General features: G+C 49.6%; 1 protein-coding gene across 1 annotated transcript; it reads left to right on the plus strand.

Annotated features, from left to right (window-relative positions):
- Window positions 1–6,978: 6,978 nt before the first annotated feature.
- On the plus strand, window positions 6,979–12,681 carry LOC106594592 (CD5 antigen-like). The gene is made up of 5 exons (XM_082973884.1): window positions 6,979–7,079; window positions 10,553–10,582; window positions 10,816–11,145; window positions 11,341–11,646; window positions 11,772–12,681. The coding sequence occupies exons 1-5, from the start codon at window positions 7,037–7,039 to the stop codon at window positions 12,083–12,085; spliced, it is 1,023 nt and encodes a 340-aa protein (XP_082830010.1). The 5' UTR covers window positions 6,979–7,036; the 3' UTR covers window positions 12,086–12,681.
- Window positions 12,682–14,042: the final 1,361 nt, after the last annotated feature.

Raw genomic sequence — 14,042 nt, forward strand, 5'->3', positions numbered from 1 at the left:
TACCAGTCTCTGTTACAGTGGGATTCTACCAGTCTCTCTGTATTGTTTTGTTACGTTCTGATGCATAATTTTCTTTTCCCATTTCGTTCGTTTCTTCGTAGCTCTCAGAACATGAACCTGTTGAACCCTTTTCCAACTAGATCGGATTATTATCATACATGTTTACAGCTGTACAACCAGTGGCGACTCGTCATTCAGGGCAGGTGGGGCAGAGACCCAACTGTTTCGAGACCCACATTTATAGCATTTGTGGGGGGGGGGGTTCCCTGTTTTGCATGTTATTTTGGCATTAATACGTGTCACATATCAGTTTATAAACAATGTAAAAGATATTTCCGTTAATAAAGCTGCATATAAACATGGTATCCTTGTTGTTTTCTTGAGTCAAGCAGCTCCAAAATACAGGTGATTCAGCCCAGCTCAGTGCTTTCTGTGGTGGTGGGGCGGCCAGCGGGAAAATACAGAGCGTTGCACTGTGATTGGCTCAGTGTTCTGTCACTCATCGGGACACTACGTCACCGCCAAATCTAAAGGTAGAGCTCGAAAATTCAAGCCCCTTTGGGTGCTGCCACAGAGTTACATTAGAAGTGCCCATCCAAGAAGGCTCAAGGTCATTGGGCCACAGATAAAAATGACATCAAATCTACCGTTGCTTTGATTGGACGGATGTAACGGCTGTCTTCGTCGTCCTCAGATGAAGGGGAAGAGAAATCAGGCCAAAATGCAGCGTGGTAAGTGTCCGTTCATTTTAATGAGAAAACTGAACACTAAAATATGACAAGCAACATAAAAAGTTATCCATAAGGCACAGAAGCCATACGGAAAACAATTACCCACAAAAAACCCCAAAGGAAAAACAGGCTCCTTTATGTGTGACTCCCAATCAGCAACAACGAACTACAGCTGTGCCTGATTGGGAGCCACACACGGCCCAAAAAACAAAGAAATATCAAAAACATAGAGAAAGGAACATAGAACGCCCACCCAATGTAACACCCTGGCCTAACCAAAACAAAGAACAGAAACCCCTCTCTATGGCCGGGGCGTTACAGCGGATCATGTCGACATCATACTTTTCAAAATCTTAGCTAGCAGTCATCATCATGAATTAAGTCGACAATCTACTGGCGAATCCTCTTTAGTCGTTGTCATATGAAGACAAATTATAGATAAAACGTATCGGTGGTCATCGGCCGTTGGACATAAACATTACACAGCAAGTTGCAAATTCAACAATGAGTGGTTAGGAAGGCGTCAGTGGCTAACTACAAGCATTTCAAAGCAATCAGTAGCCTGCTATTCAGGGGAGTGGTTGTGTGGCCCGTCTGGGTTTAATAGGGATACACCCTTTTTTTAATCAATGTTCTCCTAAATGACATACTCAAATCTAACTGCTTGTAACTCAGGCCCTGAAGCAAGGATATGCATATTCTTGGTACCATTTGAAAGGAAACATTTTGAAGTTTGTGGAGATGTGAAATGAATGTAGAAGAATATAACACAATAGATCTGGTAAAAGAAAATACAAAGAAAAAAAACACAACGGGTATTTTTCTACCACCATCTTTGAAATGCAAGAGAAAGGTCACAGTTAAAGCTATCACTCTGGTTGTAATTCCAATAGTGTCCACAAGATGGCAGCAGTGTATGTGCAAAGTTTCAGATGGATAACTTGAAGTATGAGTAAACTACAAGACTTTTAGTGTGAAGTCACCCAGGTACATTCTCATTCTTATTACATTTTTCTGAAAGAATATCGTAAAATCTGTATACTTGGACTTTGATTTAGCTTTTCCAGTATTAGTAGCCATATTATAAAAGTTCAACATTTGCCAAACAATCAGTTTTCATAACTTCATAACTCTGAATATTATTTTACGTTGTGTCCAACAGGAGAAGGCATGCTGTCGCAAAAGGTCAGAAAAACCCCGAGACGTCCCTCCTCTCTGACCTTCTCCTCCAATGGGTTTTGAGAAGGAGTGTGTGTGTGTGTGTGTGTGTGTGTGTGTGTGTGTGTGTGTGTGTGTGTGTGTGTGTGTGTGTGTGTGTGTGTGTGTGTGTGTGTGTGTGTGAGTAATCTAGTAGTGCTGATCTGGGATCTGTCCATAAAATCTTTATTAATTACTATCTAAAAGGCTAATAAACTGATTCTAGACCAGCACTCCTAAATCAAATAACATTTTTATTGGTCGTATGGTTAGCAGATGTTAATGTGAGTGTAGTGAAATGCCTGTTCAATTGTTACGTCATGCCAATTAAGCAAATTGAATTGATTCTGTGTGTTAGTGTAATTTGGGGATTTGACCACAGGGTGGTGCTGTTGTCTCACATATGATTCTGTGTTGTTAGTGTAATGTGGGGATTTGACCACTGGGTGGTGCTGTTGTCTCACATATGATTCTGTGTTTGTCTATGTAAAATGACTTAACCTGTCATGGCTAGGGGGCAGTATTTTCACAGCCGGATAAAAAACGTACCCGATTTAATCTGATTATTACTCCTGCCCAGAAACTAGAATATGCATATAATTATTAGCTTTGGATAGAAAACACTCCAAAGTTTCTAAAACTGTTTGAATGGTGTCTGTGAGTATAACAGAACTCCTTTGGCAGGCCAAAACCTGAGAAGATTCTGTACAGGAAGTGCCCTGTCTGACAATTTCTTGCCCTTCTTGATTATCTCTATCCATTACAGGGGATCTCTGCTGTTACGTGACACTTCCTACGGCTCCCATGGGCTCTCAGAAGGCGGCAAAAAGCTGAATCATGGCTTTGCAAGCTCTGGCTGAAAAAAAGTAGCGCGTTTGGATAGTGGCTGGTTACAGTACTGTGAGACTCAGGCGCGTGCCCGCGTCGACCGAAAGCTTTGTTTACTTTCCTCTGTTTAGCTAAACGGAGATTCCCGGTCAGAATATTATCGCTTTTTTACGAGAAAAATTGCATAAAAGCAGGACAATGACGTGATCACCTGTAAGTATAATTCTCCATCTGGGGATCTTTTTTCTGTTGTGACCTGAGTCAAGCTCAACAAGCCTGATGCTATATGTCAGGAAGAGAGAGAGAGAGAGAGAGAGAGAGAGAGAGAGACAGAGAGAGAGAGAGAGAGCGAGAGAGAGAGAGAGAGGCAGTAGAGAGGAGTAGAGATGAGCAGAGAGAGAGGTAGGAGAGGGGGGGTGGGGATGGCAGAGGAGATAGTAGTGGAGAAAGAGAGGGGGAGGAGACGGAGCATAGCCGGGGGAAGTAGGGGTGTAAATGTTGAGGGTACTGAGGGTACTGGGTGCTGAGGGTGCTGGGTAATGTTGGTGCTGAGGCTACTGGGTGCTTGGTGGTGGGTGGTGGGTGCTGGGTGGTGGGTGCTGGGTGGTGGGTTGTGGGTGCTGGGTGGTGAGTACTGGGTTCTGGTGCTGGGTGCTGGGGGTGCTGGGTAATGAGGGTTCTGAGGGTACTGAGTGTGCTGGGTGGTGGGTGTTGGGTGCTGGCTCCACTAGGGCCCTCTCAGCCAGTCATCTCCACTAGGGCCCTCTCAGCCAGTCGTCTCCACTAGGGCCCTCTCAGCCAGTCGTCTCCACTAGGGCCCTCTCAGCCAGCCGTCTCCACTAGAACCCTCTCAGCCAGTCGTCTCCACTAGGGCCCTCTCAGCCAGTCGTCTCCACTAGGGCCCTCTCAGCCAGTCGTCTCCACTAGAACCCTCTCAGCCAGTCGTCTCCACTAGGGCCCTCTCAGCCAGTCGTCTCCACTAGGGCCCTCTCAGCCAGTCGTCTCCACTAGGGCCCTCTCAGCCAGTCGTCTCCACTAGGGCCCTCTCAGCCAGTAGTCTCCACTAGGGCCCTCTCAGCCAGTCGTCTCCACTAGGGCCCTCTCAGCCAGTCGTCTCCACTAGGGCCCTCTCAGCCAGTCGTCTCCACTAGGGCCCTCTCAGCCAGTCGTCTCCACTAGGGCCCTCTCAGCCAGTCGTCTCCACTAGGGCCCTCTCAGCCAGTCGTCTCCACTAGGGCCCTCTCAGCCAGTCGTCTCCACTAGGGCCCTCTCAGCCAGTCGTCTCCACTAGGGCCCTCTCAGCCAGTCGTCTCCACTAGGGCCCTCTCAGCCAGTCGTCTCCACTAGGGCCCTCTCAGCCAGTCGTCTCCACTAGGGCCCTCTCAGCCAGTCGTCTCCACTAGGGCCCTCTCAGCCAGTCGTCTCCACTAGGGCCCTCTCAGCCCTAGTGTTTTTTTAGACCCCAGGGTTTTTTAATCAACCACATAATATGTCCCCTTTTGTGGATGGGGGGGGGGAGTCTTTTAATCAACCACAAGGCTACATTGGTCCAAACTGTCTCATATATCCTTCTCCACACTCTCCTCTTCTCATCTTCTCCCCCTCTCCCCTATCTCCTTATCTCATTCTCCCTCCCCTTTACATAATGTGTATTAGAAGCAGGGAGGGAGGGAGGGAGGGAGGGAGGGAGGAGAGAGTAATGGTCAGAACCAGAGAGAGGGGATTGAGGGAGGGAGGGAGGGAGGGAGGGAGGGAGGGAGGGAGGGAGGGAGGGAGGGAGGGAGGGAGGAGAGAGTAATGGTCAGAACCAGAGAGAGGGGAGGGAGGGAGGGAGGGAGGGAGGGAGGGAGGGAGGGAGGGAGGGAGGGAGGGAGGGAGGGAGGGAGGGAGGGAGGTAGGTCAGAACCGAGGGAGGGAGGGAGGGAGGGAGGGAGGGAGGGAGGGAGGGAGGGAGGGAGGGAGGGAGGGAGGAGAGAGTAATGGTCAGAACCAGAGAGAGGGGAGGGAGGGAGGGAGGGAGGAGAGAGTAATGGTCAGAACCAGAGAGAGGGGAGGGGGGGAGGGAGGGAGGGAGGGAGGGAGGGGAGAGTAATGGTCAGAACCGAGAGAGGGAGGGAGGGAGGGAGGGAGGGAGGGAGGGAGGGAGGGAGGGAGGGAAGGGAGAAGAGAGAGGGGAGGGAGGGAGGGAGGGAGGGAGGGAGGGAGGGAGGGAGGGAGGGAGGGAGGGGAGAGTAATGGTCAGAACCAGAGAGAGGGGGAGGGAGGGAGGGAGGGAGGGAGGAGGGAGGGAGGGAGGGAGGGAGGGAGGGAGGGAGGGGAGAGTAATGGTCAGAACCAGAGAGAGGGGAGGGAGGGAGGGAGGGAGGGAGGGAGGGAGGGAGGGAGGGAGGGAGGGAGGGAGGGAGGGAGGGAGGGGAGAGTAATGGTCAGAACCAGAGAGAGGGGAGGGAGGGAGGGAGGGAGGGAGGGAGGGAGGGAGGGAGGGAGGGAGGGAGGGAGGGAGGGAGGGAGGGAGGGAGGGGAGAGTAATGGTCAGAACCAGAGAGAGGGGAGGGAGGGAGGGAGGGAGGGAGGGAGGGAGGGAGGGAGGGAGGGAGGGAGGGAGGGAGGGAGGGGAGGTAATGGTCAGAACCAGAGAGAGGGGAGGGAGGGAGGGAGGGAGGGAGGGAGGGAGGGAGGGAGGGAGGGAGGGAGGGAGAGTAATGGTCAGAACCAGAGAGAGGGGAGGGAGGGAGGGAGGGAGGAGAGAGTAAGGCAGAACGGAGGGAGGGGAGGGAGGGAGGGAGGGAGGGAGGGAGGGAGGGAGGGAGGGAGGGAGGGAGGGAGGGAGGGAGGAGAGAGTAATGGTCAGAACCAGAGAGAGGGGATTGAGGGAGGGAGGGAGGGAGGGGAGGGAGGGAGGGAGGGAGGGGGAGGGAGGGAGGGAGGGAGGGAGGGGAGAGTAATGGTCAGAACCAGAGAGAGGGGAGGGAGGGAGGGAGGGAGGAGAGAGTAATGGTCAGAACCAGAGAGAGGGGAGGGAGGGAGGGAGGGAGGGAGGGAGGGAGGGAGGGAGGGAGGGAGGGAGGGAGGGAGGGAGGGAGGAGAGAGTAATGGTCAGAACCAGAGAGAGGGGATTGAGGGAGGGAGGGAGGGGGGAGGGAGGGAGGGAGGGAGGGAGGGAGGGAGGGAGGGAGGGAGGGAGGGAGGGAGGGAGGGAGGGGAGAGTAATGGTCAGAACCAGAGAGAGGGGAGGGAGGGAGGGAGGGAGGGAGGGAGGGAGGGAGGGAGGGAGGGAGGGAGGGAGGGAGGGAGGGAGGGAGGGAGGGAGGGAGGGAGGGGAGAGTAATGGTCAGAACCAGAGAGAGGGGAGGGAGGGAGGGAGGGAGGGAGGGAGGGAGGGAGGGAGGGAGGGAGGGAGGGAGGGAGGGAGGAGAGAGTAATGGTCAGAACCAGAGAGAGGCGAGGGAGGGAGGGAGGGAGGGAGGGAGGGAGGGAGGGAGGGAGGGAGGGAGGGAGGGAGGGAGGGGAGAGTAATGGTCAGAACCAGAGAGAGGGGAGGGAGGGAGGGAGGGAGGGAGGGAGGGAGGGAGGGAGGGAGGGAGGGAGGGAGGGGAGAGTAATGGTCAGAACCAGAGAGAGGGGAGGGAGGGAGGGAGGGAGGGAGGGAGGGAGGGAGGGAGGGAGGGAGGGAGGGAGGGAGGGGAGAGTAATGGTCAGAACCAGAGAGAGGGGAGGGAAGGTGAGGAAGGGGTTAGAGCGAGAATATCATTTTATCACTGACTTCTTTACCAGTGATGTCATCATAACTAGTAACCGTTTTCCTCTCTTGGCCCGGCCCAGCCTGACCCTGACATACAGCATCAGACCTGTTGAGTTGACTTGGGTAACAGACCTCTAGCTTCTACACCACATCCCCCCTCCCCTTCTCCTGCTCTAACATGAGGCCTGATCAGTACTCATTTTGGGTGCTGGTACTGTTTATATTTAGGTGCTGGAACATTTAAGCCAATATTCTATAAGAGGTGAACTCAAGCTGTAGAAAGTTAGAGGTGATATTATAGCACACACTGTGTGAAACGTTGCTGCTCTGTCAGCAGTTTCCTGTGGAGTTTTTCAGTTTGCTGTAGTGTGTTCAACCACTGATCTAAGATAAGTTGCTGAGAAGTTTATCTCACATCAATGACCTAATGAACTAATGACATAGAAGTCATATAGTCTAGCAGCATTTCCCACTCTTCAGTCCACTCTCCAAGACAGTAGGCTGGTATAGCTCAGTGGAGCCCCAGTTAGAGACAGATATGATACCTGCAGTGATATTGATTATCCTGTTCTGGAGCACAGGTAGGAAGGATGCTGTTATACTGATATAACACTTGTGACAGTTACTGAGATATGTTTTGATATTTTAAGATATATGATAATTTGCAGGGGTAGCAAAAGAACATGAAACTGGAAGCAGACAGGAGAAATGTGTCTCAAAGAAGGACAATGATGTGATCACCTGTAAATGTACTTTACTGTAGCCCTACTGTCCATCTGGGGACAGGCACTAATGTCAGTTAAGTTGTGATGGTGTCATGCATCTGACTGTTGTGTATTCAGCGTGTCAATATACTGATTGTATATGTCTCTATGTAAATGAATGAGAATGATGTATTATATTTAATATTGGTGTTATGTTAGAGCAGGAGAAGGGAGGGGTGTAGATGCTAGAGGTCTGTTACCTGAGTCAAGATCAACAGCTCCAACACTATATGTCAGGAAGAGAGAGAGAGAGATTGAGGGCGGGGAGAGAAAGACTTGGAGGGAGAGAGGGAGAGAGAACAGAGAGAAGAGAGAGAGAGAGATTGAGGGCGGGGAGAGAAAGACTTGGAGGGAGAGAGAACAGAGAGGAGAGAGAGAGAGATTGAGGGCGGGGAGAGAAAGACTTGGAGGGAGAGAGAACAGAGAGGAGAGAGAGAGAGATTGAGGGCGGGGAGAGAAAGACTTGGAGGGAGAGAGGGACAGAGAACAGAGAGAAGAGAGAGAGAGAGATTGAGGGCGGGGAGAGAAAGACTTGGAGGGAGAGAGGGACAGAGAACAGAGAGAAGAGAGAGAGAGAGATTGAGGGCGGGGAGAGAAAGACTTGGGGGGAGAGGGAGGAACAGAGAGGAGAGAGAGAGAGAGATTGAGGGCGGGGAGAGAAAGACTTGGAGGGAGAGAGGGAGAGAGAACAGAGAGAAGAGAGAGAGAGAGATTGAGGGCGGGGAGAGAAAGACTTGGAGGGAGAGAGGGAGAGAGAACAGAGAGAGGGGCTGACAGACTAACATGCAGTCAACTGAATATCTTTTCATTACTGACTTCTCACCAGTGACGTCATCACGACCAGTAACCTTTTCCCACTCTTGGTCCTGCTCGGCTTGACTCCGACCTCTGAAATTAATGATTTAAAAAAAAAAACAGACCAAATCAAATGTATTAAATTAGATATAAACTCATTGGCTAAGAGAGTTACACATTTCCATTGAAGGGGAATGTACACTACCTGACCAAAAGTATGTGGACACCTGCTCATCTAACATCTCATTCCCAAATCATGGGCATTAATATGGAGTGGGTTCCCCCCTTTGCTGCTATAACAGCCTCCTCTCTTCTGGGAAGACTTTCCACTAGATGTTGGAACATTGCTGCTATAACAGCCTCCACTCTTCTGGGAAGGCTTTCCACTAGATGTTGCGATCATTGCTGCTATAACAGCCTCCACTCTTCTGGGAAGGCTTTCCACTAGATGTTGGAACATTGCTGCTATAACAGCCTCCACTCTTCTGGGAAGGCTTTCCACTAGATGTTGGAACATTGCTGCTATAACAGCCTCCACTCTTCTGGGAAGGCTTTCCACTAGATGTTGGAACATTGCTGCTATAACAGCCTCCTCTCTTCTGGGAAGGCTTTCCACTAGATGTTGGAACATTGCTGCTATAACAGCCTCCACTCTTCTGGGAAGGCTTTCCACTAGATGTTGGAACATTGCTGCGGGTGTCACGCCCTGGCCATAGAGAGGTTTTTATTCTCTATTTTGTGTTAGGCCAGCTTGTGACTAGGGTGGGCATTCTATGTCCTTTTTTCTATGTTTTGATATTTCTTTGTTTTAGCCGGGTATGGTTCTCAATCAGGGACAGCTGTCTGTCGTTGTCTCTGATTGGGAGCCATACTTGGGTAGCCTTTTCCCACAGGGTTGTTGTGGGTAGTTATTTTCTGTTTTTGTACATTGTGACCTGACATAACTATTGGCTTTCGTTTGTTTCTTTTGTTAAAGTGTTTCTCATCATTAAATAGTATAATGAACACTCACCTGGGTCGTCAAAGCTGCGCTTTGGTCCCCTTCTTCAACAGACGATCGTTAAACCAGGGACTTGCTTCCATTCAGCCACAAGAGCATTAGTGAGGTTGGGCGATTAGGCCCGGCTCGCAGTCTGCATTTCCAAATCATCCCAAAGGTGTTTGATGGGGGTTGAGGTTAGCGCTCTGTGCAGGCCAGTCAAGTTCTTCCACACCGATCTCGACAAACCAATTCTGTTTGGACCTCGCCTTTTTTTGCACGGGGAAATTGTCATGCGGAAAACAGGAAAGGACTTTCCCAAACTGTTGCCACACAGTTGGAAGCACAAGATTGTCTAGTTTGGCAATGTATGCTGTAGCAATTATATTTCCCCTTCACTGAAACTAAGGGGCATAGCCCAAACTATGAAAAACAGCGTCAGACCATTTTTCCTCCTCCACCAAACCTTACAGTTGGCATTAAGCATTCGGCAGGTTGTGTTCTCCTGTTATCCGAGCTTTACACCACTCCAGCTGACGCTTGGCATTGACCATGGTGATCTTAGGCTTGTGTGCGGCTGCTTTGCCATGGAAACCCATTTCATGAAGCTCCCGACGAACAGTTCTCGTGCTGAAGTTGCTTCCAGAGGCAGTTTGGAAACCGGTAGTGAGTGTTGCGACCGAGGACAGACCATTTTTTTACGCACTACGCGATTCAGCACTCGGAGGTCCCGTTCTGTGAGCGTGTGAGGCCTACCACTTCACGGTTGAGCCGTTGTTGCTCCTAGAAGTTTCCACTTCACAATAACAGCACTTACAGTTGACCCGGGGGGCAGCTCTAGTAGGGCAGAATTTTGACAAACTGACTTGTTGGAAAGGTGGCATCCTGTGATGGTGCCATGTTGAAAGTCACTGAGCTCTTCAGTAAGGCCATTCTACAACCAATATTGCATGGCTGTGTGCTTGATTTCATCCACCTGTCAAGAACGGGTTTGGCTGAAATAAAATCCACTAATTTTGAAGGGGTGTCCACATACTTTTGTATATATAGTGTGAGAACACATGGGTGTTGTTGCACCGTACCAACGATAAGCCTGTCTTCCCCATCACATCATGGAAGGTCATGTTGATGTTCATTTAACCTCTGTCTCTCTCTCTTCCTCTGACTCCTCCCTTTCTCCTTTGTTTCTCTCTTCTCTCTCTCTCTCTCTCTCTCTCTCTTCCCTCTCTATCTCTCTGTCTCTATTCCCTCTCTCTTCTCTCTCTCTCTCTCTCTCTCTTTCCCTCTCTTTCCCTCTCTCTCTCTCTTCTCTTTCCCTCTCTTTCTCTCTCTCTCTCTCTCTCTCTCTCTTTCTCTCTCTCTACTCTCGTCTCTCTTCTCCTCTCTTTCTCTCTCTCTCTCTCTCTTCCCTCTCTTTCTCTCTCTCTCTTCTCTCTCTCTCTTTCCCTCTCTTTCTCTCTCTCTCTCTCTCTCTCCCTCTCTCTCTCTCTGTCTCGTTCCCTCTCTTTCTCCTCAGATCTCCAGGCTCAAAGTGTCAGTCCACCAGGTAGGTATAAGAGTATAAATCTACAGTGATTTTAGCAGTTCAATATTCGTCAACTTTATTATCCAACACATGAAGACAATTCATGTGTCCATACAAACCAATCTAAAACCCCAATAACAAGTACTGTTTTATGGAACTACTAATACTTGTCAACCACAAAGCACTACTGCTGTTAGAACCACTGTCATCATCTGTCCTCACCACTGTGTGTTTTCCTCTCTGCTGTTTTACAGCTGAACTCTCAGTCAGACTGGTGAATGGGACCACTTCCTGTTCTGGGACAGTGGAAGTTTTCTATGAAGGAGAGTGGTCAGGTCTATGTTTTTGGTGGCAGAGCATGAGAGAGGTTAAGGTTGTGTGTAGACAGCTGGACTGTGGGAATCCTGTAGCTGAATCAAGTGGACCTCTGATTGAAGATGGAAGAGGAGTCACACTATTTAGTTGCAAGGGAAATGAGTCTTCTATTAGAGAGTGTGTCATCATAAAAGGCATACCTGGTATCTTAGTAGGAGTACTTCCTGGTGACTGTGAAGGTGAATATTATCATCGTGTGACCTGTTCAGGTAAGAGACTGGTCATATTGAGAGATTTATTTCTACATTATACAATATTACCATGTATCATGTTTTATGTGTTTTTTATTTCATTTAAATAGAGGGAGAGATGTTAGATGTATTTAAACATTATATTTGGATTTAGTCCTTGACAGTGTCATCAACAAAACTGATTGAATGTTCAAGCAAAGTCTTTTTCTCCAGAGTCTGTGAGGCTTGTGGACGGAGCTGGTCTCTGCTCTGGGAGAGTGGAGGTGAAGTCCAATCAGTCCTGGGCCTCAGTGTGTGAAGCTGACTTTGACCGGCAGGATGCAGAGGTAGTCTGTAGGGAGCTTGGCTGTGGGGCTCCTGCAGCTCTACAGGGGGGGCTCTATGGAGAAGGTGAGGGTCAGACCTGGGATAAAGAGTTGCAGTGTAAAGGCAAAGAGTCCCTTCTCCTGGACTGTGACACCTCAGACAGAAAACACAACACCTGCCTACCTGGTAATGCTGTTGGACTCACCTGCTCAGGTAAGAAACAGTTTGTCACTCAATCGACATTGTTTCTCACCTGGAGTGAAGAATATGAGAGACAATATAGGTGTGTTTTAGTGAGAAAATAGTAAGATTACTGTCTATCTCTTTTCTTTTCTCAGAGCCTGACGATGTGAGGCTGGTGAGAGGAGGCAGTCGCTGTGCTGGTGGAGTGGAGCGGTACGACCAGGGAGAGTGGAGGACCGTGGGAGCTGAGGACTGGGACCAGGAGGATGTAGCTGCAGTAGTGTGTAGACAGCTGGGTTGTGGCTCCACTGTTTCAGTTCTACCTGGAAACACCACTAGAAGGTTTGGAGTTCACTGTGATGGTCCTGAGTCTTCACTGGGGGAGTGTAGAAGAAGATATGATCTCTATCCTGGACTCACAGTGATCTGCTCAAGTAATAAAAAAGATTTTATAATTACATTCAACTGATTTCCTTCATTCGTACAACTTCCTCTGTCACATGTCATGTTATTGTCAAATCTCAAACGAGGGAAAGTAGTTGAGGAGCTACGTTTTCTTTATCTCTCCTCTCGTTCCAGATGTCCTGCTGAAGCCTGATATCAACAGATGTTGTCTCAGTGACTGTAGGCCCACTACTCATGTTGCCCTGTGAGGGAGGGTGGCTACCACTGTTACATGCTGATGTTATTGTCATATCTACAGGAAACTAGTTGAAGAGGTTTGTTCTTGTTCTCTTTTATTGTTCACAGATCTCCTGGTCCAGCCTGATATCTCCCTGACTGACTCAATGGGAGGGGTCTCCAGGGGCCCCCAGGGGCCCGAGATGTTCAGAGGCTACAACTTCACCATCACCTGCTCCACTCAGCCACAGCACCCAGGAGGCTCCTTCCTCCTCACGTTCACCGGCTCCAACAGAACCCAGACCCAGCCAGCTGTCAATCACTCTGCTGCCTTCCTCTTCCCTGCTGCAGATGACTCCCATCAAGGGAACTACCGCTGTGTTTATGACAATTATGTTTTCTCTCATAACTTCTCCTCTGAGAGCGAGCTCCTCTCCCTCACCGTCACAGGTAACTGAACATGAACCAGACTTGTAACTTTGTCATTGACAGATTTCCCACAGATCTATGTGATGATGATGATGATGATCAGTCCCCTTCATCAAAGGTGTTTTCTGTTTTTGCAGCCTCTCCTCTGCCAGCCTTCATCGTCAGACACGTTGTAGTGCTGCTGATCCTACTGACAGCCATCACCGCCTCCTACCTGTACTACAAGGTAAAGACATTCAGAGAGAGAGAGAGAGAGAGAGAGAGAGACAGAGAGAGACAGAGACAGAGAGAGAGCGAGAGAGACAGAGAGAGAGAGAGACAGAGACAGAGAGAGAGAGACAGAGAGACAGAGAGACAGAGAGACAGAGAGAGAGAGAGAGAGAGAGACAGAGAGACAGAGAGACAGAGAGAGAGAGAGAGAGAGAGAGAGAGAGAGAGAGAGACAGAGAGACAGAGACAGAGAGACAGAGAGAGAGAGAGACAGAGAGACAGAGAGACAGAGAGACAGAGATCTGACTGTTGGTGCTGTGTCTCTCTAGCCCACCAGGAGGCAGAAGAGAGTGAACAGGGTGAGCAGCATGGATCTTCATGTCAATGGAGATGGTCTCTCTGAGCTCCAGAGCTGAAGCCGGACCGGGAGAAGAGAGAGCAGCCCAGGGGACGGAGTAGAATGAAGCTGACCCTACATGCTGATCTTAGGTCAGTTTTGTGTTTAAAATGTGGTGACAAACCTTAAGTGCTTCTAATTTAATAATAATTGTATTATTTTATTATTAATAATAATTTTAATAACAAGTTCAGAATTAGTTTATCTTTCTAGAACCTTGGAAGAAATCTAAAAGGAGTGACTGCAACCACCATTATTCCGTTTAGTTTGGTTTTTACCACCAGGGAAACATGGGGTTCTGGGTAACATGGGGTTCTGGGTAACATGGGGTTTAGGGTAACATGGGGTTCTGGGGAAACATGGGGTTCTGGGTAACATGGGGTTCTGGGTAACATGGGGGTTCTGGGTAACATGGGGTTCTGGGTAACATGGGGTTCTGGGTAACATGGGGTTTGGGGTAACATGGGGTTTTGGTAACATGGGGGTTCTGGGTAACATGGGGTTCTGGGTAACATGGGGGTTCTGGGTAACATGGGGTTCTGGGTAACATGGGGTTCTGGGTAACATGGGGGTTCTGGGTAACATGGGGTTCTGGGTAACATGGGGTTCTGGGTAACATGGGGGTTCTGGGTAACATGGGGTTCTGGGTAACATGGGGTTCTGGGTAACATGGGGTTCTGGGTAACATGGGGTTCTGGGTAACATGGGGGTTCTGGGTAACATGGGGTTCTGGGTAACATGGGGTTCTGGGTAACATGGGGTTCTGGGT

Source organism: Salmo salar, chromosome 04, assembly GCF_965601325.2.
Source record: "Salmo salar chromosome 04, fSalSal1, whole genome shotgun sequence".
NCBI lineage: Eukaryota > Metazoa > Chordata > Actinopteri > Salmoniformes > Salmonidae > Salmo > Salmo salar.

Coding starts and splice junctions, on each gene's coding strand:
- LOC106594592 (XM_082973884.1), top strand. CDS start 7,037: ATGATACCTGCAGTGATATTGATTATCCTGTTCTGGAGCACAG. Junction 10,583..10,815: donor TCAAAGTGTCAGTCCACCAG/GTAGGTATAAGA, acceptor GCTGTTTTACAG/CTGAACTCTCAGTCAGACTG. Junction 11,647..11,771: donor TGTTGGACTCACCTGCTCAG/GTAAGAAACAGT, acceptor TTCTTTTCTCAG/AGCCTGACGATGTGAGGCTG.